This window comes from Monodon monoceros, unplaced genomic scaffold (genome assembly GCF_005190385.1).
Source record: "Monodon monoceros isolate NGI ecotype Baffin Bay Population unplaced genomic scaffold, NGI_Narwhal_1 Super_Scaffold_1, whole genome shotgun sequence".
Classification (NCBI taxonomy): Eukaryota; Metazoa; Chordata; class Mammalia; order Artiodactyla; family Monodontidae; genus Monodon; species Monodon monoceros.
Genome location: NW_021703765.1, coordinates 62,028,991 through 62,048,397, shown reverse-complemented (window position 1 = coordinate 62,048,397; position 19,407 = coordinate 62,028,991). Strand labels below are relative to the sequence as shown.

The following is a 19,407-nucleotide window of genomic DNA, read 5'->3' as shown; positions in this document are numbered from 1 at the left end:
GCAGAGGAAAAGGAGGCCTGGGACAATCTGAGGGAACCACACCAACCTGCTCAGGGAGCGTGTCCACGACAACAGGAACAGGCTGGGGACACCCCAGCAATGGCCCGGCACAGCAGAAGACCCAGGCATCGGAAAAACAGATTCCAACGACACGGGATAACCGTGTGCCTCTCTAGCCATGGTGATGCGGCCCTGCAAACCACCCAACAGGAAAGCGGGCACCCACACCCTCGAGGGTGCCAAGAGCCCTCTGGGGAGGAACGCTGCCCCATTCAGACAGCCGTCAGGGCCCACCCAAGAACACGGCCCTTGCCCCGGAGCACCACAGAGCAGGTGAGCATCAGCACATACCATAGTCAGAGGCTTCGGCACACCGCCCAGCACCGCCCAGCACTGCCCAGCACCAGAAGGGCAGTGCCAGCCCACGTGGCTCCTATGGAGGAAGGAGAACAGGCTGAGGGAGGGCCCGGGAAGCACCAGGCCACCAGGAACCCGTGTCCAAACCCACGGGCCTCCCGGCTCTGGGCACACAGGCTAGTGGGCCTTGGGATGGCTCTTCAGTCTGTCACCCGGGGAGCCCCTGGTCCTTGGGACGGAATGCCCACCTTTGCCAGACCAGGGGCCAGGGACAGAGGGGAGTTAGACCGACATCTGCCCCTAGGACTCACTGCTCAGCAGAGGTTACAGATCAATAAACAATTATTTTTTCAAAAGTTGAATGAAATAAAGAGAAACACAGGCAACGGGTGGAGAACAAGTCATTCGAAGGGATGGAGGAAGGCAAAGGAGGAAGCCCTGTGTTAAACCCCAGGAAGGGACAGCAGTGGGGTGGAGGGCGGGGAGGCAGAGGCAGGGGGCCTGGAGGATGGGAGGGAAATATAAAAGGAAAAAAATTAGAGGTAGGCAGACCAGTGTGAAATCTGCTAAAAAAATGACAGGATTGGTGAGGACATGGAGAAATCAGAACCTCATCCACTGCAGATGGGAACGAAAAATGGTGAAACCCGTCTGGCAATTGCTCAGAATGTCAAACACAGAAATTCCACCCCCAAGAGAAATGAAAACATGTCCACACCAAAACTTGTTCATGAATGTTCACAGCAGCATTACTCATGACAGATTAAAGGTGGAAACAACCCAAATGTCCGTCAACTGACAAATGGATAAAGAAAATGTGGTATGTCCATACAATGGACCATTATTCAGTGATAAATAAAATTAAAGCACTGGTACTTGCTACAACATGGATGAGCCTTGAAAACACGCTAAATGAAGGAAGCCAGTCATGAAGGCCACATATTGTCTGATTCCATTTATACAAAATGTCTAGAATAGGCAAATCTACAGAACCAGAAAGTAGTCTAGGGGAGAGGGACACATGGGGAGTGACTACTACCACGTACAGGGCTTCTTTCTGGGGTGATGAAAATGTTCTGAAATTGACGGTGGTGATGGTTGCACAGCTCTGTGGATACACTTACGCTCACTGAACTGTACACCCTACACAGGCGAGCTGTATGGTCTGTGAGCTACGTGCTGCTATTAAACAAAGAGATGCCAGGAGCCTGGCTGGGGCAGTGGCACTGGGGACAGAGGGGGGACACGTTCCAGGAGGCAAACTCACAGAACGGGGCCCCTGGGAGGCTGGAGGGAGCGGCAGGGGTGCCGGGTAACAGCGGGGGTTCTGGCCTGTGGGGCGGGGAAGGAAGAGGCAGCACCACCAAACAAGCCCGTCAGGGCAGAGGAGGGAGCCAGGAACAGTCCCACCTGAGAGGCTGGCAGAAGGCCCCGAAGGGCCCAGCAGGCAGGGGAAATGAGCCTTGGCAGAGACTGAACACGTGCTCCACATGTATAAAATAAAATGACCACTGCTACTGCCAACAGAGCTCACAGCTAAGACCTTCACAATGGGCTCTGAGTTCTCCAAGGGTTCCTACAAGGAAGAAAGAAAGTACAGTCTTCTTTGCAGACGAGGAAGACTCAAACCCCACAAGGCTGATAGCTATTTTATCTCCTGGGTTCCACATTTAGAAAAAAGAATTCTGCTGATTAACTCTGGAAACTGCTGCTTGACTATAAACTATACTACAATGAGCACTGTGACCACCATACAATCTGGAAAAAAAAAAAGACGATGAAAGTAGAAACTATAGCACTAAAACCCTGTACCTAGGGAAAACACACACACATCCCAAGGGGCAGTGCCCCTGTGAAGAGCGAAGGGAGAGAATGAAGTCCCCGTCAACTCTGGGTGGTGTCTTTCAGTCGACCTTACAGAGGCCAAACCAGCTTCCCCAAGGACTCACTCTTCTCTGGGAGTGGATTTCCACACGTGCCTTTGATTGTGGACAGATCAGGCTTCACGGCAACCGATTCAGCTGCCAGATTCTGGACTAAGGAAGGAAGGCCCTCCCTCCGCCCCTGCTCCCTACAGGGCTTCCCTAGTGGTGCAGTGGTTAAGAATCCGCCTGCCAATGCAGGGGACATGGGTTCAAGCTGTGGTCCGGGAAGATCCCACATGCCACGGAGCAACTAAGCCTGTGCACCACAACTACTGAGCCTGTGCTCTAGAGCCTGTGAGCCACAGCTACTGAGTCCATGTGCCACAACTACTGAAGCCCACGCACCTAGAGCCTGTGCTCCGCGACAACAGAAGCCACCTTAACGAGAGGCCTACCCACCACAACAAAGAGTAGCCCCCCGATCGCCGCAACTAAAAAGAAAGCCCGCATGCAGCAACAAAGTCCCAACGCAGCCAAAAATAAATAAATGTATAAAAATAAATAAAGTGTTAAAAAAAATCTACAAATAACAAATGCTGAAGAGGGTGTAGAGGAAAGGGAACCCTCCTACATTGTTGGTGGGAATGTAAACTGGTGCAGCCACTATGGAGAACAGTAGGGAGGTTCCTTAAAAAACTAAAAATAGAGCTACCAAACGAGCCTGCAATCCCACTCCCGGGCATATATCCGGAGAAAACCATAATTTGAAAAGATACATGTACCCCAGTGTTCACTGAAGCACTATTTACAATAGCCAAGACACAGAAGCAACCTAAATGTCCATCGACAGATGAATGGATAAATAAAATGTGGTATATTTATACAATGGAATATTACTCAGCCATAAAAGAAAGAATGAGGGACTTCCCTGGTGGTGCAGTGGTAAAGAATCTGCCTTCCAATGCAGCGGACGCGGGTTCAATCCCTGGTGGGGGAACCAAGAACCCATATGCCGCGGGGCAACTAAGCCCGCGGGCAACAACTATTGAGCTCGTGCGCCTCAACAAGGGAGGCCGCGTGCTGCAAACTACAGAGCCCATGCACTCTGGAGCCCGCGCACCACAACTAGAGAGAAGCCCCCGAGCCGCAACCAAGAGTCCGCGTCCTGTAAGAAAAGATCCCGCGTACCACAACTAAGACCAGACGCAGACAAAAAAATAAGGAAACTAAATATATTAAATAAATATAAAAAAAAAAGAACGAAATAATGCCATTTGCAGCAACACGGATGGACCTAGAGGTTATTATACTAAGTGAAGTAAGACAGAGAAAGACAAATATCATATGATATTGCTTATATGTGTAATCTAAAAAAATTTAAAAAAAGATACAAATGAACTTATATACCACAAAGAAATAGACCCACAGACATAGAAAACAAACTTATGGTTACCAAAGTAGGGGGGATAAATTGAGAGTTTGGGATTAACAGATACATACTACTATATATAAAATAGATGACCAACAGGGACCTACTGTATAGCACAGGGAACTGTACTCAATATTTTGTAATAACCTATAAGGGAAATTAATCTGAAAAAAAAATAGATATATATGTATGTGTAACCAAATCACTTTGCTGTACACCTGAAACTAACACAACATTGTAAATCAACTATACTTCAATAAAAACACACAAAGTAGTTTAAAATAAAAACTTTACAAAGAAATAACCATTTGAGATTATATATTTATCATCTGTAAGCAATGTGAGAATGAGGACCATAGCCATATTATTCACCACAAACCCTAGAAACCACAAAAAGGAGTTTAAAAAAAAAAAAAAAAAAAAAAGCTACTGTATAAAGATGAGAAGGGAAGTATCTGGTACTCATTTCTCAGTCTCCCAGCAGAACAGTTGCATTTTCTCAGAACAGCACATTCAGGAGTTAAACCTCACAAGTTTTCAAACTCTTTATAGTTTTCATGTCCTTCAGAACACATAACAACAGCACACTTTGAGCACCTCGTACCCTGATCCAGTGGTAAGTGGTGATGTTTCCTAGCAGGCTCTGGCCTGGGAGTCGGGAAGAAGGAGTCGGGAAGAATAGGTCTTAAGCTCAGTTGGGGCACTGCCCGGCTGTGTGACTGACATGGCATAAGATAACCCCTCTGGGTCTCAGTTTCCTCTACTGCATGAGTCTTTGGACTAAATCAGGCGTCTGCAAGCTCACTAGCCTACTGTTTCCATAAAGCCCAAGAGCAAAGAATGATTTTTACATTTTTAAATGGTTGAAAAACTTCATGACACGTGAAAATTACATAAAACTTACATAAAATTCAAATTTCAGTGTCCCTAGATAAAATTTTATTGAAACACCACCACTCTCTTACATACTGTCTTTGGCTGCGACCACAGTACTCAGTACAGTATAGCACCCGAATACTTATACTATTATAAGTACACTCATACTTACTACAGCCACAAGACATAATACTATTACTCGGATACTCCAGTTCTAAGAACGATTATGAGTCACCCAGAAGGAAGCCCAGACGCATGGAATCCGCATACACAGCACGACCTGTAGTAACCCAGGCCCCTAAGGTTGGAGGGCCCCCAGAGCCCCTTGTGCAGACACCTGCCAGCATCAGGAAGCTCTATCCGGCCCAGGTCCGCCTCCTCGGGGCGGTGGGGCAGTCAAAGCTTGCAGTTTGGAGCCAACGGCCCGCGGGGGAGCCGGGGACTCGGGACAAGCGGCTGCACGTCCTCTCGGCCTCAGTTTCCACACGTGAGGGGCGCTCACCGCGCAGCGCCGCCGTGAAGGTGAAGTAGAAGGACGCGAAGCGGTGGTCAGCGCGGGGCCCGGCACCGCAGCCACAGACCGGACGGCGGCTCCCGCTGCGGCCACTGTGATCCCTGCCCCCACGCGGAGCCCCTCTCAGCCCCCCGGGACGAGCAGGAGCCGACTAGAGGCCCGCGCGGCAGTGGGGCCCAGCCGGGCCGCTCCGGGTCCCGGCTTCGGTTTCCCCACGAGGAGCCCCGGACGCTGCCACCGCCGCCCCTCAAACACTCGCCCCCGGCAGGGCAGAGCCGCGCCCCCACCCGGGGCCGCCCCAAACCCGCTGCCAGCGAACTCACCAGGCGTCTCCACGGCAACCGCCTGTCCGCCGGACCCCCGCGCCTGCCGGCTGCGCGCCTCACAACAAGGCGCGCTCCCATTGGCTCCGGAGCCGGCTCCACCAGCCAGTCGGCAAGCGCTCACGCGCCGCCCCGCGGAGCTGGCGCGCGAGGACCCTGCAGGTGCCCGGCGCAAACCTGCCCTTCGGCCGGAGCGCGGCTGGGGGCTCAGCGCCCGCTGCTGCCCGAATCCCGCCCGCTCCCTCCCCACCGCTTGTCGAACCCGGGAAGCACCGAGCTCGGGGCCTAGGCCCGCAGCAGCTGCCAAGTGACGGCTGCACTACTGTTACAACCTGCGACAGGTGTTCTGAAGGCCGTGGAAACCTGGGACACTTGGAGGGAACCGGGGCCGGAAGAGCATTCTCACATTACCTGGACCTCACCTCTTTCCGAAAAGGATTTGAAACCTAAAAGTCACAGATACAAGCAACTACTGAAGCAAAAGAAAAAGGGGGAGGGGAGCGGGGGATGAACGTACCGGGGAGGAAGTGACAGAACAGAGCCGGAAGGAGGGCTCAGCGTTGACGGGTTTCTGACAAGGGCCTGGGACACAGGGGTAACGCTCTTGGGAGCTAAGCGTTTTAGGGAAGGGCTTCACACTGGTTGACATTCATAGCGGCTTGAGTCCAGCAAGAATGACTTAAAGAACGAATGTTATGGCTTTTTCTTTGACTTTATCTATAGACAGTAAAACCATGGTGAAGAACTCATAGACGGTTCAGTATAGTAAAGCTAATGATATGCTAGTAGATAAAAAAATAATTGAGTCGCCAACCTTGATTTTTGAGAGGAGTATAAGGGGCAGGGTTGGGTTAAACAGAGCATAAACAGATGCTTTCAAACTTTCCTGGATGACTTGCAACCTTGTATGCAATTCCCACAACTGAGTTGTATCTTGAAAGATGCTCTGGAGTGAAAGTTGAACAAAGATGGAAAGGGTGGTGCAAGCAGCAGGGAGCTAGCTGTGTGGCAAGGTTTTGAGTTGAGAAACACTGCTGGCCATGCAGGAGCCTCATGCAGCATGGTGTTATCAGGGGGTAAAACTCAGGGCCACAACGGGGAGAGGTAATGCCCGTGTTGGGGGAGGGGCCAGTCCTCACAGCAAACAGATGACATCACTCACAATAGTGGGGATGAGAGATTGAAGCTGGGGAGACCAGATCTTACCTTATGGTCCTGGCAAGGGTTAGGCATGAATCCCTCCTTAGGCACTTCAACCATTCATTTGCATTCAACCCACAAACATTCCCTGAGCCCCTTTGGGAAGCAAGACATCCATGTTGGCAGAAGGAATGAGAGCAGAAACAGCTGGGACAGCGAGCCAGGGAAAGGAACTCCAAGCTATAGCTTTTAACAAGTCCTCAGCGGTGGTCAGTAAACACAGCAGGCACAGGCACATTCTTTTGGAAACTAACTTATTAACCAGGTGGACTGCATAGACTGCAAATCTCAATTTGGTATTTCATTGGTGCACAGGATGATCAAAGCTTTAATTGTGCAGAGAAACATAGCACCCAGAGATGTAAACTCTGCATCCGGAAGGAAACTGAAAAGGTGACTTCCTTTGGGCTACCCCCACCCCACCTGTATATCCTCTGAAATGCAAAAGCATGGTATGTTCTTTAGATGGGGGTGCGGGATCCCATTCATTCCATTTCTAGAAGCAGATGTTGCATTTCTGGGTTTGCCATTCTGGGACATGGATTTTTTTTTTTTTTTTTTTTTTTTTTTGCGGTACGCGGGCCTCTCACTGTTGTGGCCTCTCCCGTTGCAGAGCATAGGCTCCGGACACGCAGGCTCAGCAGCCATGGCTCACGGGCCTAGCCGCTCCGCGGCATGTGGGATCTTCCTGGACCGGGGCATGAACCCGTGTCCCCTGCATCGGCAGGCGGACTCTCAACCACTGCGCCACCAGGGAAGCCCTGGGACATGGATTTTTACAAGGCGCACAGCTACACTGAATTCTCATCAAGATTCACTGGAGAAGGTGAAGTTTGGCAATGTCCACGGAAGGTCCCTAAAGCCCAGGCTGAGGACAGGAACATCTGGTCCGCAGAGTCTGCAGGAAGGCCCAGGCTGGACCAGCTGCCAGCTCCTCCCCACCAGCCTGAACATGGGCATCAGGAGCAGGGCCTCCAGGCTGAGCCCTCCACCCTGATTTGGGCAGCCAAGATACAAAACATGAATCAGAGGCCCTGAAGACAGGAACATCCCACCTCCTAGGTTCCCTAAAGTCCCCACCTCATAAACCAACCCTGCTGCCCAGGGTGGCCCAGAATGCCGGAGGAGGGTAAAGGGAAGTAGAGAAGTCATGTTTGAGAGACAACGCTCTTCATTTATTTGTCATAAGGATGGGGAAGAGGACCGTGAGGCCTGTCTGCACGTGGGGGTGCCAGAAGCTGGTATCCACCAGGCCCTCACTCTGCCAGGAGGCCTCTCTGGAAGGGGCTGCCAGCTCACAGATGCCCTGGATGCCCTCCACGCCAATCATAAAAAGGTCATGACTGTCCCCTTCTTGCCGATCTGCCAGGGCTCCAAGGAGAGAAAGCGGATAATTATCCTTCAGGAGACAGAGAAAAAGATGTCATCAGCTCCTTGGCTAATGCCTCACATTCCAAGACCCCTAGCCAGGTACTCCCACCATGGGCTCTCAGGCCAGCCTGCCTTAGCCCACCAGGCATTTTGCAAGCCTGTCTCAACCCATTAATGCTCTCTGGCCAACCCCCGACAGGGCAGTGGGCATGTCAAGGTTGGGATGGTGACTGCACATCATCATCACCCACCAAGAACAGACTCTCAACATGGCGGCCTCTGTGGTCACTGTATGCTCTGTCTGTGGGTTCACAGGGGAGCCCTGTCTTCCAAACTGCAGGCCCCATGGGGGCATGCACAGTGCCCAAGCTGCCTGTTTTTGCAAAGCCTGGCTCAAGAAGGCCAGGCACAAGGTGACTCCCCCCACCACCCCTGTAATGTCTGTGGAGTGAGTGAGTGTGCCCCTCTCACAGAAGTGATAGGAAGTTCCTTGTGAAGAAACAGGATACCTGGGATAGCCTGGGACCAAGGAGGTATATGTGACAACCTGTTTTCCCATTTGTAAATAGGCATAATGGAGGTATCTACCTCGTGGGGATGGCATGTCCACACGAGGGGTATGGAGAGGGGGACAAAACTTCTAAGGATCAAATGGGATCAGGCATGTGAGTTACCTATGGAGTATCTGGCACATGGTAAATTACACATTACTTATGTTGTTAGAATTATTATCACTCCCCAGCTTGAGGACCAGGTCTGAGCACCCCCCAGAAGTAACCATTCTTCACCAGCCTTTCTGGGCCAATGAAGGCTCCATTCTGGAAGGTTCTTTCAAGCTTCTCATATACTTAGTTCCTTGTAGGCATGGACTTGGCTCAGGAATATTTTTCACCCAGGAAGAAACTTTAACCTTGCCACAGAGTCCCAGGTTTGGGAGCTGTAAGTGTTCTTGGGAATCGTTTAATCCATGCCTCTCTATTCAGAGAAGAGAAGGCTACAAACCAGAGATGGTTCACTTCCAGGTTTGTCTGGATCATCCAGCTGCATGGGACCCAGAACCCAGGTCTCCAGACATTCAGGCCAATGCTCTTTCCACTACTCTGTGGCCCTCCCAGGAACCTTACCTGGGACCTAATTGGGCCATAGGCCCAAAGGTCACAGCCTCAGGACATACCCAGAATTCCTTGACCAGCTTGGAGACGCTCTAGATTTTACACCTGTTTCCCTAAGATGTGGGGAAGCCTGAAGGCAGATGATAAATGGCCTTGGTTTTGTCAGGGTAACAACATCCTGCCCTACCAGGTGTCAAGGCAGGTGCAGTATAGTGCCATCCCATGCAGTACCCCCAGGGAGTGGTTAAAGGAGAGCCTTCCCACTTCACAGATGGAAACACTGAGGTCCTGGAGGCCACACCTTGCCCAGGTGTCACAGGGACCACTACAGAGCCAGGAATTCACTCAATTCCACTACCACTCTCAAGGTGGGCCCACCACCGGGGGGCGCAAGGGGCCCTGCGGCACCACATCCTTCTAGCAAAGGGTGGGGAATTAATTTTTTCCCCAACCTTAGGAAGGGCCTCAAGTCGGATCCCTGCCCCGTCTCGCAGCAGTCCCAAGAGGGTCCTCTCCCTGCCCCTACTCACCGGTCCTGGGCCAGGTCCAGCTCCTTGGTGAGAAACTCGAAGAGGCGGGCACTGTGGCCGCGGTTCTCCTCGGCCGTGCCCACCACACCGATGGAGGAGACGAGCAGCTGCGCGCCGGGCTCCGCCGAGCCGTTCATCGCCATGGCCAGGCCGGGCCGCACCGTCACGTTCACGCGCTGCGGTGACACGAAAGTTTCGCCTGAGGCCAGTGTAGGCCGGGATGGTGCTGAGGACCGGGGAGCGCGGAGTGGGAGAGCGCAGGCCCCGCGGCATCACGGCCGGGGGCACGGGTCGGGGTCCTTGGAAGTCACGTCGGGGTCATGGCTGGGCAAGGCGACAGGGAGCAGACGTGGCGGGTGGAGACGCGGGGTCTTGGAGAGCGGGAGGTCAGACTTGACGGGAGGCGGGCGCGGAGGAGTCAGGGTCGCGGTGGGGAAGCCGAAGCGCGGACAGAGCCCGACCCCATCCGCCAACCTCCTCCCTCTCCGTGCTCCCCTGCCCATACTCACGTCCTCAGGCTTGCCCAGGATGGCGGCAGCGGCCGCGCACAGCCGCTTCTCTAGTCCCGCGGGCACACGGCCGGCGGGCAAGTTCGTGTCCAGCTCAACGAACGGCATTACTACCGGGAAGGCGCGCGAAAGGCCGCCAGGGAGAAAGAAAGCACGGAATCCAGGTGGGTGATCTCCAGGGCAGGGCTGTGGGGAGCGGGGGAGGGGGCGCCGCGGAAACCCGCTCCTCATTGGCTGGGCAGGTACACAGCGCCCCCCGATTGGCTGCCTAGACTACACCCCCCCGGCTTCGGCCGACAGTCTCCGCGTGCTACGGCGCTGATTTCCGGAAGTGCTGTAGCCCGGCCGGCTCCGAGTAACCCCACCCCCAAGGAGACATTGGCCGCTCCAGGCCCCGCCCACACGACAGGCCCCGCCCCCGCTCCAGCCTCACTGGCCGAGGTTTCCGGTCTCCTGCAGCTTTCGGGCGCTGCTGCGGTCTTCTGCTTCTTAGCCAATATTTAGACGGAGGTCTGAACACCTCCCCCAAACACACACACCTGTAGAAGCCTTCCCCAGGCTCCACCCTAAAAACGTTACATCGTCACGGAGGCTTAAAATTATTTTTAAATGGGTTGCCTCCAAGTCAAGCAACTTCACGCTCCATGTGTGAATCTGCATTTCTCTTGATCAGGTCACCTGGTGATACATGTGGGCTCGAGTGGGGCTGGGCAGGGACCCTCGGGCTCCCTGCATCCCTACCTGGCCCCCAAAGACATCCACCTTTGTGGCCTCTTGTGCCTGTGCCAACCTTACCTCACGGTGAAGGACAGCCCACCGGGGGGTGAGAGCCGCCAAGTCCCAGTAGAATTACCAGCAATGTTTACAGGACCCTATGTTTTTATAGGTGAAACAAAAGTTGTTATTTAAAATGTGGAAGTCGGACTTCCCTGGTGGTGCAGTGGTTTAGAATCCACCTGCCAATGCAGGGGACACAGGTTCGAGCCCTAGTCCGGGAAGATCCTACATGCCACGGAGCAACTAAGCCCGTGCACTCAACTACTGAGCCTGCGCTCTAGAGCCCATGAGCCACAACTACTGAAGCCCATGTGCCTACAGCCCATGCTCCACAAGAGAAGCCACCACAATGAGAAGCCCGTGCACAACAGAGGAGCCCCCACTCACCACAACTAGAGAAAGCCTGCTCACAGCAAGAAAGGACCAATGCGGCCAAATTAATTAATTAATTAAAACGAAAAAACCGTGTAAGTCTGTTGAGGTAGCCAAACATGGTACTCTCATCTACGTTGTAAAGCTGTTTGAATTGTAAGTGACAAAGATAATTGAAATTGTATGGGTGTATATGAACAATTTCAATTACACATCTAAAATTCTATTTAAGTGCACATATTAGAGCCTCTATGGGAGGCAGGCAGGCTGAGGCTCTGTCTGTCCATGACCCTGTCTCCTTCCTTTATTAGATGATTCAGATATCAGAGGGTCTAGGACACAAGACAGGTAGATTGTGACCATCCTGAGGGACAGGTGACAAGTCTGGGACCCAGGGTGTAGCGTGGAGAAGACAGTGGCCGGGGTTATGAGTAGGCATGGGAGAGCAAAGCCCCTCAGCAGCACCAGGAGGGCCAGGAACTAACCTGATACTTCCCTCCCTGCAAGGAGGTTCATGAACCAGCCCTGCACCCCACCTGTGGGAGACAGTGTCACCCCAGAGGGAGGAGACAGACCCAGGAGACTGAGATGATTCCTGATTGTGACTCTCTTTACCAAGTCAACTGTGACATGTGCCAGTCCAGGGGGCATGGAACCAGCTCCCTGCCAGGACTGAGGGAGGGAAGCTTTGAGGCTGAGGAGCCCAGAGGGGTCACCTGACTTGGCCTAGGGTGAGAAGTTGGAGGAATTCTCCCTGGAGAAGGACATGGTAAAAAATGCCAAAAGACCAGGAAGAGCACCAGGCAGGAAAGGTGAGGGGGAGCCCGGTAAGCAGCAGAAATAGGCTGAGCCAAGGCCAGGAGGCCAAGGAGGAAGCTGGGAGTTGGTGCTGCGGTGGGGGGGTGGAGCCAGGAAAATGGTGGGCTACTGGGGGAAACCAGAGGGGGTGCCCTGGAGGGACGGGGGCAAGGCCTCAAATGTAAAGTTCAGTGACTCGTCCTTTGCCCTTTAGCCTCAGGGCAGTGAGGCACCAGGGTAAGTTTCAAACAGGAGAGGGCCGGGGGGTCAGAGTCACATCTGTGTTTACTAAAGCTATTTCCAGAGGTTACATGGAAGTCAGCGTGCAAGGGGTAAGGGTGAAGTTGGCAGGCAGACAGAAGAAGGAACACAGGACTGGCGTGTGGAAGGCACTGTGGACTGGATGCTGCGAAGGTGTCTCGCTCACAGCCGAGGGGAGGCAGTGCCATTTCTTTATTCTGAGGACAGAGCTCCGTCAATGGTGGCTCTGCAGGCCCACCCAGTACTCACTGCAACAAAAGCTGCGCCAAGGGCTTCAGCCTCTCCTTCATGGCAGTGTCGGCTGGAGGCAGGTCCTTAGCCTTCATGATGACCGCGTGGGCCTCCTGGAAGAGGTCCTCCCCCACCGCATCTTCCACGCGCTTGCGCCACGCAGCCAGCTTAGGCCGGTTTTTGAAGATGTCACAGCCGGCGCTGACAGGCTATGGGAGAGGAAGCCGGGTGGAGGGGTGGGACCCAGAGAAGCACAAGGCAGCATGTCCCAACTTAGGGATCCCTCGGGTGGATTTTCCCTCCTCTGCCACACGGGTGATAGGCTGGGGGTTCTCCTCCAGGAAATACCGAGAAGCTGCTCAATAAGCCTGCAGGGTGGGGTTTTTAAGCCTCTTTTTACAGATGAGGACGCTGAGGCTCAGAGGGGGAAGTGACCCGCCCAGGGCCCCCCAGCCAGAAAGGGCAATGTGAGCTGGTACACTGGCTCTCTCCCAGGGTACCCCAATGCCCAGCTGGCCCCCCACCCCACGACACTCACATGCATCAGCTCTGTGATGGCCACCAAGTCTGCCACTGAGATGTGAGGCCCAGACAGGAAGTCCTGATCCTTCAGGAACTTGTCCTCAAGCAGCTGCAGGCACCTGTCCAGCTCAGCCAGAGTAGATGCCAGTGTCTCAGGGGGCACCCGTTGGCCCAGGAACACAGGGAACAACATCTGGTAGGCGGGCAGGCAGAGGGAGGGCTCAGGGTCTGCCCAAGGCCCAGCATGGTGCCTGCTCTCATTCCACCTATCAGCCATCCTTCGCATTTCTCCTCACTCCCATCTACCATTTCCCACCCACAGCCACTACCAGCCCAGGCCTTATCCCTTACTCAGGCACAGATAGCCTCCACCTCTTCCTGGGTCATCACATCGGGCAGCCGGGGGATACTTCGGCAATCCCAGTCTGCCCATATCTGCTCCCTGCATAAAGCCTTCCATGGCTCCCTAGTGCCCTCACTGCAAAGGCCTCAACACAGGGCAGCAGCCATCCTCTCCCACCCCACCTCCCACTCCACCCCAGGCTTCTCAAATGGGAATGTGAGGCAGATCCCTCTGGGATGTGGTTCAAGTGTACGGTCCTAATCAGTACACCTGGGTGGGGCCTGAGACTCTGCATTTCCAAGCTCCCAGGTGACGCTCATGCTCCTGGCCCATGGCCCACACTCTGAGTAGCAAACATCTACACTCACTCTCCTGGACTTCTCTCCATTCTGCCCTCAAATGCACTGGGCTTCCTCCCCCACCACAGCTTGTAAAGCTATGGAAACCTTCTTTGTGCCAAATGGACCCCCAGAGGGAATTCCCTGGCAGTCCAGTGGTTAGACTTCCGCGCTCACTGCCGAGGGCCTGGGTTTCACCTCTGGTCAGGGAACTAAGATCCCACAAGCTGCATGGCCAAAAACAACAACAACAAATGGGCCCCCAGAACAGTGGTTCCATACATGCAGCAGGGGCCAGCTCACACTCCCTCACACACGCAGGGAGCCTGCTCTGTGCCAGACACTAAGTGCTTTACCAATAATAACTCAGAGTTCACATTTTAAAAACCTCTGCACGTTTGATAAGTAAAAATGGTATCTGCATGCTCTTTTAATGTGCATTTGCTTGATTTTTACTGAAGTTACATGTTTTCATCCATTTATTGACCCTTTCTCTCTGTCCTTCAGTTACATCTCTGCTGGTTTCTTCTGCGCATTTTTCTCCTGTGTTTTGATGGGCTTCTAAGAGAGTCTTTTTTTTTTTTAAGCATATTTATTTATTTAATTTATTTATTGCTGCGTTGGGTCTTTGTTGCTGCGCCCAGGCTTTCTCTAGTTGCGGCGAGTGGGGGCTACTCTTCCTTGTGGTGCGCAGGTTTCTCATTTTGGTGGCTTCGCTTGTTTCAGAGCACGGGCTGTAGGCGCGTGGGCTTCAGTAGTTGCGGCATGTGGGTTCTGGACTTCTCCGGTGGCATAGTGGTTAAGAATCCACCCACCAGTGCAGGGGACACGGGTTCGAGCCCTGGTCTGGGAAGATCCCACATGCCGCAGAGCAGCTAAGCCCGTGCGCCACAACTACTGAGCCCGCACTCTGCAACTACTGAAGCCTGCATGCCACAACTACTGAATCCCGTGCGCCTAGAACCGGTGCTCTGCAACAAGAGAAGCCACTGCAATGAGAAGCCCGCACACCGCAATGAAGAGTAGCCCCCGCTCACCACAACTAGAGAAAGCCCGCACGCAGCAACGAAGACCCAATGCAGCCAAAAATAATGCACCCCACAGGTGGGGTGCAGGGCTGGTTCATGAACCTCCTTGCAGGGAGGGAAGTATCAGGTTAGTTCCTGGCCCTCCTGGTGCTGCTGAGGGGCTTTGCTCTCCCATGCCTACTCATAACCCCGGCCACTGTCTTCTCCACTAGCTTACCCCCTTATAAATCCTTGCATACCCAGAAATCAGATCAACATTTAGTGAAATATCTTATTTCTTCCTACTTTGAGGTTTTTCGCTTAACACCTCTCCATCTGGAAAGTACATGTGTAGCAAAGTGAAGGTTTGATTCTTTTCTCTCCCAAAAGACAATATTCCCAGGCAGCCTGGAGTGTGCAAAAGGGCACAAGATTAATTTCCAGCAGCTCAGGAATCAAGACGTATTGGGGGAGTCATTCCCAGGCTCTGTGCCTTGGTTTCCCCTCTGGGAAACAAGTTGGTTGCGCTGGAGCATCTCTGGCATTCTAGAATTTGGTGTTCTCAGGTCTCAGGTCTGAATGGAATGCTTTAGACAGAAAGCACCATCCCCTGGTCACCAAGGAAGGGCTCCCTGCTCCGAAGCTCACCTTCTGCCACATGGTCCGGGTGCAGCTTGTTCGCAGGGCCGTGTGCTGCCACGCCAGGTACTCATCCACACGGGCTCGGGCCTGCAGGTCCTGGGGGTACCAGTGGTCGGGGGTCTCATACTTGCGGGTCAGATACAGCAGGATGGCCACACTGGGGGACACGGTGGGTGCAGGGGACATGCCCCAGTCACTCTTTAACCATTCCACAGGGGCCAGGCCCTGGGTGAGGCCGGTCCCTGCTCCTCACACATCTTTCCCCAGCTCCTGGGGGTGGAACATTTCACTGTTTCTGGTACAGAGTAGGAGTGTGAGGCTCAGAGAGGTTAAGTGACAGCCAGGATCACACAGCTCTATGTTGGGCCATCCTATCATCAGAACTAAGGGCACCAAGTGAAAAACAAAATGTCATGTGATTTCAGAAAGTGGGTGTATGCTCAGAGAAATCTCCCATGAGGAAGCAGTGCCCAACATGTGTCCCGAAGGATGAGAGCGACTCCAATACCATTCTCCAACATCTCCAGGGCAGGGACAGCAACAGGAGGAAGACCAGGTGCCCCTCCCAGCCCTGGGCAGCTCTGCTGACTTCAATCCACTCTCCACCCTCGGGCTGGTAAGGGGTTCAGGGCACAGAAGCCACGATCCAAGCCATCAACGGTGGACACACAGATGGCTGACTGGTGCAGCCAAGGGACCCATTACCTCTCAGCCAAGGTGAAGTCCCCATCCTTCAAGGCTGGCACCTTCCTCAGGGGGTTCACCTGGGCAAAGTCATCGCTGTAGTGCTGGCCTGTGGGAGAGACCAGTGAGGCAAGTGGGGAGAACTCTGAGCCCTCTGAGGTCTCTGCCCACCCCCCACCCCAATGTCCAGGCACCAACTTTCTGAGGCCTCCATCCAGGTGGGGCATCAGAGAAGACGAGGCCACTCTGCTGGTCAGCGGATCATACACGCTGAGCCTGCCAGAGGTCCCCCCTTCCTGTGTCCACTTGCCCCACCTTGGAACCTGGGTCAAGTAGCATCTCAGCTTGGACTTGGGAGGAGGGTGATTCACTGCAGCTGTAATCCACCCCAGCCCCAGCCAACTCCATCCACGCATCACACACTCTAGCCTCCTCCCTGGGCTCTAGGCTTGTCCACTGCAGTCCCCCTCTCTATGCAAACTGGGTGACCTGTCTACACCCCAGAGCTCCAGCCACACCGGCTCCCGGTCCTCAGCAAACCTCGCTCTCACCAGCAATACCTGCCCGACTCAGCCACTCAACCTCCTGCAAGTCAGCGCCTCTTTCTTTCTTGTGCCAAACCTTCAAGGCTCCTCCCCCACAGGGGTTCCCAGGTCTGAATCACATCTGCATACCTCCCTGTCCCGGGCCAGTGCAGACGGTACACCGAGTAATGTATGTGGAGTCGGAGGGCTTCAGTGGAGCCGGGATCCAGCCTGGCCGTACGACCGCCTGTGGGCCTCTTTGCCCTTCTACTGCATGGACGGAATCACCCCTACCCAGCCTCCCTCTAGAAATTGCCTCTGTGCGCAGCCCCCACCCCAAGGAGCATTGAAAAGTCAGAGCAAGCTGGCATCAAAGCAGCTGGTGGCTCACGCTGGGGCACCAGAGGCAGAAGGTGGGCAGGCTCAGCCAAGCAGGGGTCTCCCTCCGGGCCTGCCAGAGGGGCTCTGAATCCAGAGCTTATCCTACTGTCCAGTTACAGCCCTGCCTGCCCCCTCCCCGGATTCTGTGTAAGTGGAGGGGACCTAGGCAGGCATAGGTAGGAGTAAAGAGGAGGCCAGATGCAGGTGTCCAACCTCCTCCTGCCAGCAGACCCAGAAACTCAAGAGATGGGGGCTGCTTCCACTGGGAATGAGGAGGCAGTTCACTGTTTTCTCCAAGCCCAGGTGTGGAGGTGTTGGAGCTGTCACTCCACTTCCCGCGGCCCCACACCCCCACACACCCACTGCTCTCTACCTGCTCTGCTCCTTCCTAACCTGTATTTTGAAGAACGGTTAGTATTCACTAAGCAAAGGTCAAGACTCTGAAAATACACAACTTATAGGCGAAGCCACGGTTTCCGACTGGAGTCTGTCTCTTGCCGTCTGTCTGCGCAGGCCGCCTGACCGTGGGGCCCCGGGAGTCCATGTGCACACAGGGGCCCAGACCCCGGGCCTGCCTGCCGGGCCCACCTTTGAGCAGGTCCACGGTGCGCAGCTCGAAGGGGATGCCGTTCTTCTTGGCGAAGATGTAGACGGCGCGGCAAGGCTGGGACAGCAAGTCCAGGTAGAGCTGCAGGCCCATGGCGAGAGCGGGGGTTAGGATTAGTGCAGGACTGGGGCAGAAATGGCGGGCAGGGAATCACCGGCTACCCAGCCGGAGGCCGCGCGCAGCCTGATTAATCGAGCCGGGCCGCGCCTTCCCCGCCCATTGGATGGTGCCGGAGAACTTTGGACCAATCAGCGGCGGCCTCGCTCTCCCGCCTTCCCTCTCAGGGGTTCTGGGCTGGGGTCCCTTCCCTGGTGGGGAGGGTACAGGGAGACGGACTCTGACAGTTTCTCGCCGCCAGGTCAGTCCCCTAACCCGGACCTCAATGTCTACCTGAGTCAAATGGGGCGGGGGGATGATACTGGGGGGACGACGTTGAGGGCGCTTCCAGCGCAGACACTCAGTGAATTTAGAGTCGAAAGTGTTGGCCCAAGCCACCTTCTCCCACTCGCGGAGGGGGCTGAAAGAGGAGGGACTTAAGTGTCCCCAGAAACACAAATAGAGGAGGAGAAAGGAGGTGCCACGGCCTCCCCTGGGCCCACTGCACAGGGTGGAGGCTGGGGAGGGCGTGTGGACCTCTGCACCCAGCAAAGACTAGGTCCACAGCTCAGGAAGCCGCCCTCCCCAACCTTCCTTACACTCCCAGCTAATCCCTCCAGCAAAGCAGAAGCCCCGTGGGGCCCATCTGGAGGCTTGCAGGGGGGCCTGGAACCTGCCCACTTCCTTTGCAGGGCCAAACCCCTCCAACTACAACCCTGGAGCTCCTGAAGTCTGTGGCTATGATGCCCTCATTCTCTAAGCAAGCATCCTGGATAAAAAACCCTGTCCCCAAACCCAAGACTCAGAGAAAGCCCCTTGGCAAGAGGATCAGTTACTGCAAAACTTGAGAATAGCTTGGCCTTCCTGGGCCCCAGGCTCCCAGTTTAAAGAAGACCTATCCCCCCAGGGCGGGGCCATGTTCTCCACCCCCTCCAGTGGACTGCCCTCCTCCACAAGTCACCCTTGACCGGATTACTGCAATATCCAAATCTCCCTGCTTCCTCCCTGGCCACTGTCCAGTCCAACCCCCAACAGCAGGCAGAATATTATTCTAAAATGCAAGCTGAGCATTCCGTTCCTGTTCATGGTTTGCAGCTCCTAAGTGTGGCATTTAAGGCCCCTCATGACTGAGTCCTGACCAGGAGAGCTGCTGTTTGGATTTCCCCTCCTGACCAATTCCTCAGGACAGATGCAGGACTTGTGATTTACAATACTTGGTGCCAAAGGGCCACGTCCTGGGTGACTGGCCCAGCAAAGTGATAGCTGGCATGCCTACAGCCAACACCAGTGGACGCCCGATACCCCTGCTGTCTTTCTCTAAGAACTAGAAGGCAAGGGGGCATTTGTTAATTTCACTCTTGACAACCATCAGGGGGAAGCTGATCCATGGGGCCTAGGAAAGGGGGTTGTCTTTCGAATAGAGGCCAAGACCAAGGTCAGGACAGAAGGAAGTTCAAATAAACCACACGTCAGAGTTAGAAGCAGAGGCTCGGGCTGAGCCCAGGTTTATTTCCCAAACTGAAAAGAAGATGCAGTGATTAAAGGAGACAAGGTCTGGGTATGCCATTCTCATTGTGGCTTTTAGGCAGCTGTGGAAGATGAGTGGGGACCTGGCCCAGGGAGCAGAGGGGCAGTGGGACTCAGGCAAGTCACGCCTGCTCTCTGGGTCTGCCTCCCATGGGACATGGAAAGGAAGATGCTTTGTGAACTGCCAAGGGCAGAGCAGAGGCTTCCCGGC

At 54.3% G+C, this 19,407-nt stretch overlaps 3 protein-coding genes across 10 annotated transcripts in view; all 3 read right to left on the bottom strand.

Moving 5' to 3' along the window:
- Positions 1–5,791, bottom strand: part of CABIN1 (calcineurin binding protein 1) — a 98,468-nt gene extending 92,677 nt beyond the window's left edge. For 3 of the 6 annotated variants that reach the window (XM_029227166.1, XM_029227190.1, XM_029227198.1), the window contains exons 1-2: positions 5,365–5,421; positions 352–433 (exon numbers count right to left, since the gene is read on the bottom strand). In XM_029227166.1, the coding sequence (XP_029082999.1) occupies positions 352–354 (3 nt within the window). In that variant the 5' untranslated portion in view covers positions 355–433; positions 5,365–5,421. Of the gene's footprint in view, positions 1–46; positions 313–351; positions 434–4,699; positions 4,714–5,364; positions 5,422–5,775 lie in introns of those variants that run through there. The other 3 variants (XM_029227175.1, XM_029227183.1, XM_029227206.1) reach the window with 3 other exon arrangements.
- Positions 5,792–7,712: 1,921 nt separating this feature from the next.
- On the bottom strand, positions 7,713–11,050 carry LOC114896959 (D-dopachrome decarboxylase). 2 transcript variants are annotated; one of them, XM_029225574.1, is made up of 3 exons: positions 10,087–10,905; positions 9,578–9,753; positions 7,713–7,963 (listed from the first exon to the last, which is right to left on the bottom strand). In XM_029225574.1, the coding sequence occupies exons 1-3, from the start codon at positions 10,315–10,317 to the stop codon at positions 7,891–7,893; spliced, it is 480 nt and encodes a 159-aa protein (XP_029081407.1). In that variant the 5' UTR covers positions 10,318–10,905; the 3' UTR covers positions 7,713–7,890. The 2 variants fall into 2 exon arrangements, with proteins under 2 accessions (XP_029081407.1, XP_029081411.1); XM_029225578.1 differs by having other exon boundaries at positions 7,718–7,935; positions 10,087–11,050.
- A 196-nt stretch (positions 11,051–11,246) lies between these two features.
- LOC114896946 (glutathione S-transferase theta-3-like) lies at positions 11,247–17,752 on the bottom strand. 2 transcript variants are annotated; one of them, XM_029225561.1, is made up of 5 exons: positions 17,555–17,752; positions 16,083–16,170; positions 15,384–15,534; positions 13,064–13,240; positions 12,301–12,734 (listed from the first exon to the last, which is right to left on the bottom strand). In XM_029225561.1, the coding sequence occupies exons 1-5, from the start codon at positions 17,664–17,666 to the stop codon at positions 12,540–12,542; spliced, it is 723 nt and encodes a 240-aa protein (XP_029081394.1). In that variant the 5' UTR covers positions 17,667–17,752; the 3' UTR covers positions 12,301–12,539. The 2 variants fall into 2 exon arrangements, with proteins under 2 accessions (XP_029081403.1, XP_029081394.1); XM_029225570.1 differs by lacking the exon at positions 17,555–17,752 and having other exon boundaries at positions 11,247–12,734; positions 15,384–15,473.
- Between the last annotated feature and the right edge of the window lie 1,655 nt (positions 17,753–19,407).

Excerpts from the sequence above, each read along its gene's own strand:
- LOC114896946 (XM_029225561.1), bottom strand. The coding sequence starts at position 17,666 with ATGGGCCTGCAGCTCTACCTGGACTTGCTGTCCCAGCCTTGCCGCGCC. Across the intron at positions 15,535-16,082 it reads GACTTCACCTTGGCTGAGAG|TGTGGCCATCCTGCTGTATC; the intron begins GTAATGGGTCCC and ends CGTGTCCCCCAG. Across the intron at positions 13,241-15,383 it reads CCCGGACCATGTGGCAGAAG|ATGTTGTTCCCTGTGTTCCT; the intron begins GTGAGCTTCGGA and ends CCCGCCTACCAG.
- LOC114896959 (XM_029225574.1), bottom strand. The coding sequence starts at position 10,317 with ATGAGGAGCGGGTTTCCGCGGCGCCCCCTCCCCCGCTCCCCACAGCCC. Across the intron at positions 9,754-10,086 it reads TCCTGGGCAAGCCTGAGGAC|CGCGTGAACGTGACGGTGCG; the intron begins GTGAGTATGGGC and ends GTGTCACCGCAG. Across the intron at positions 7,964-9,577 it reads CTGGACCTGGCCCAGGACCG|GATAATTATCCGCTTTCTCT; the intron begins GTGAGTAGGGGC and ends TGTCTCCTGAAG.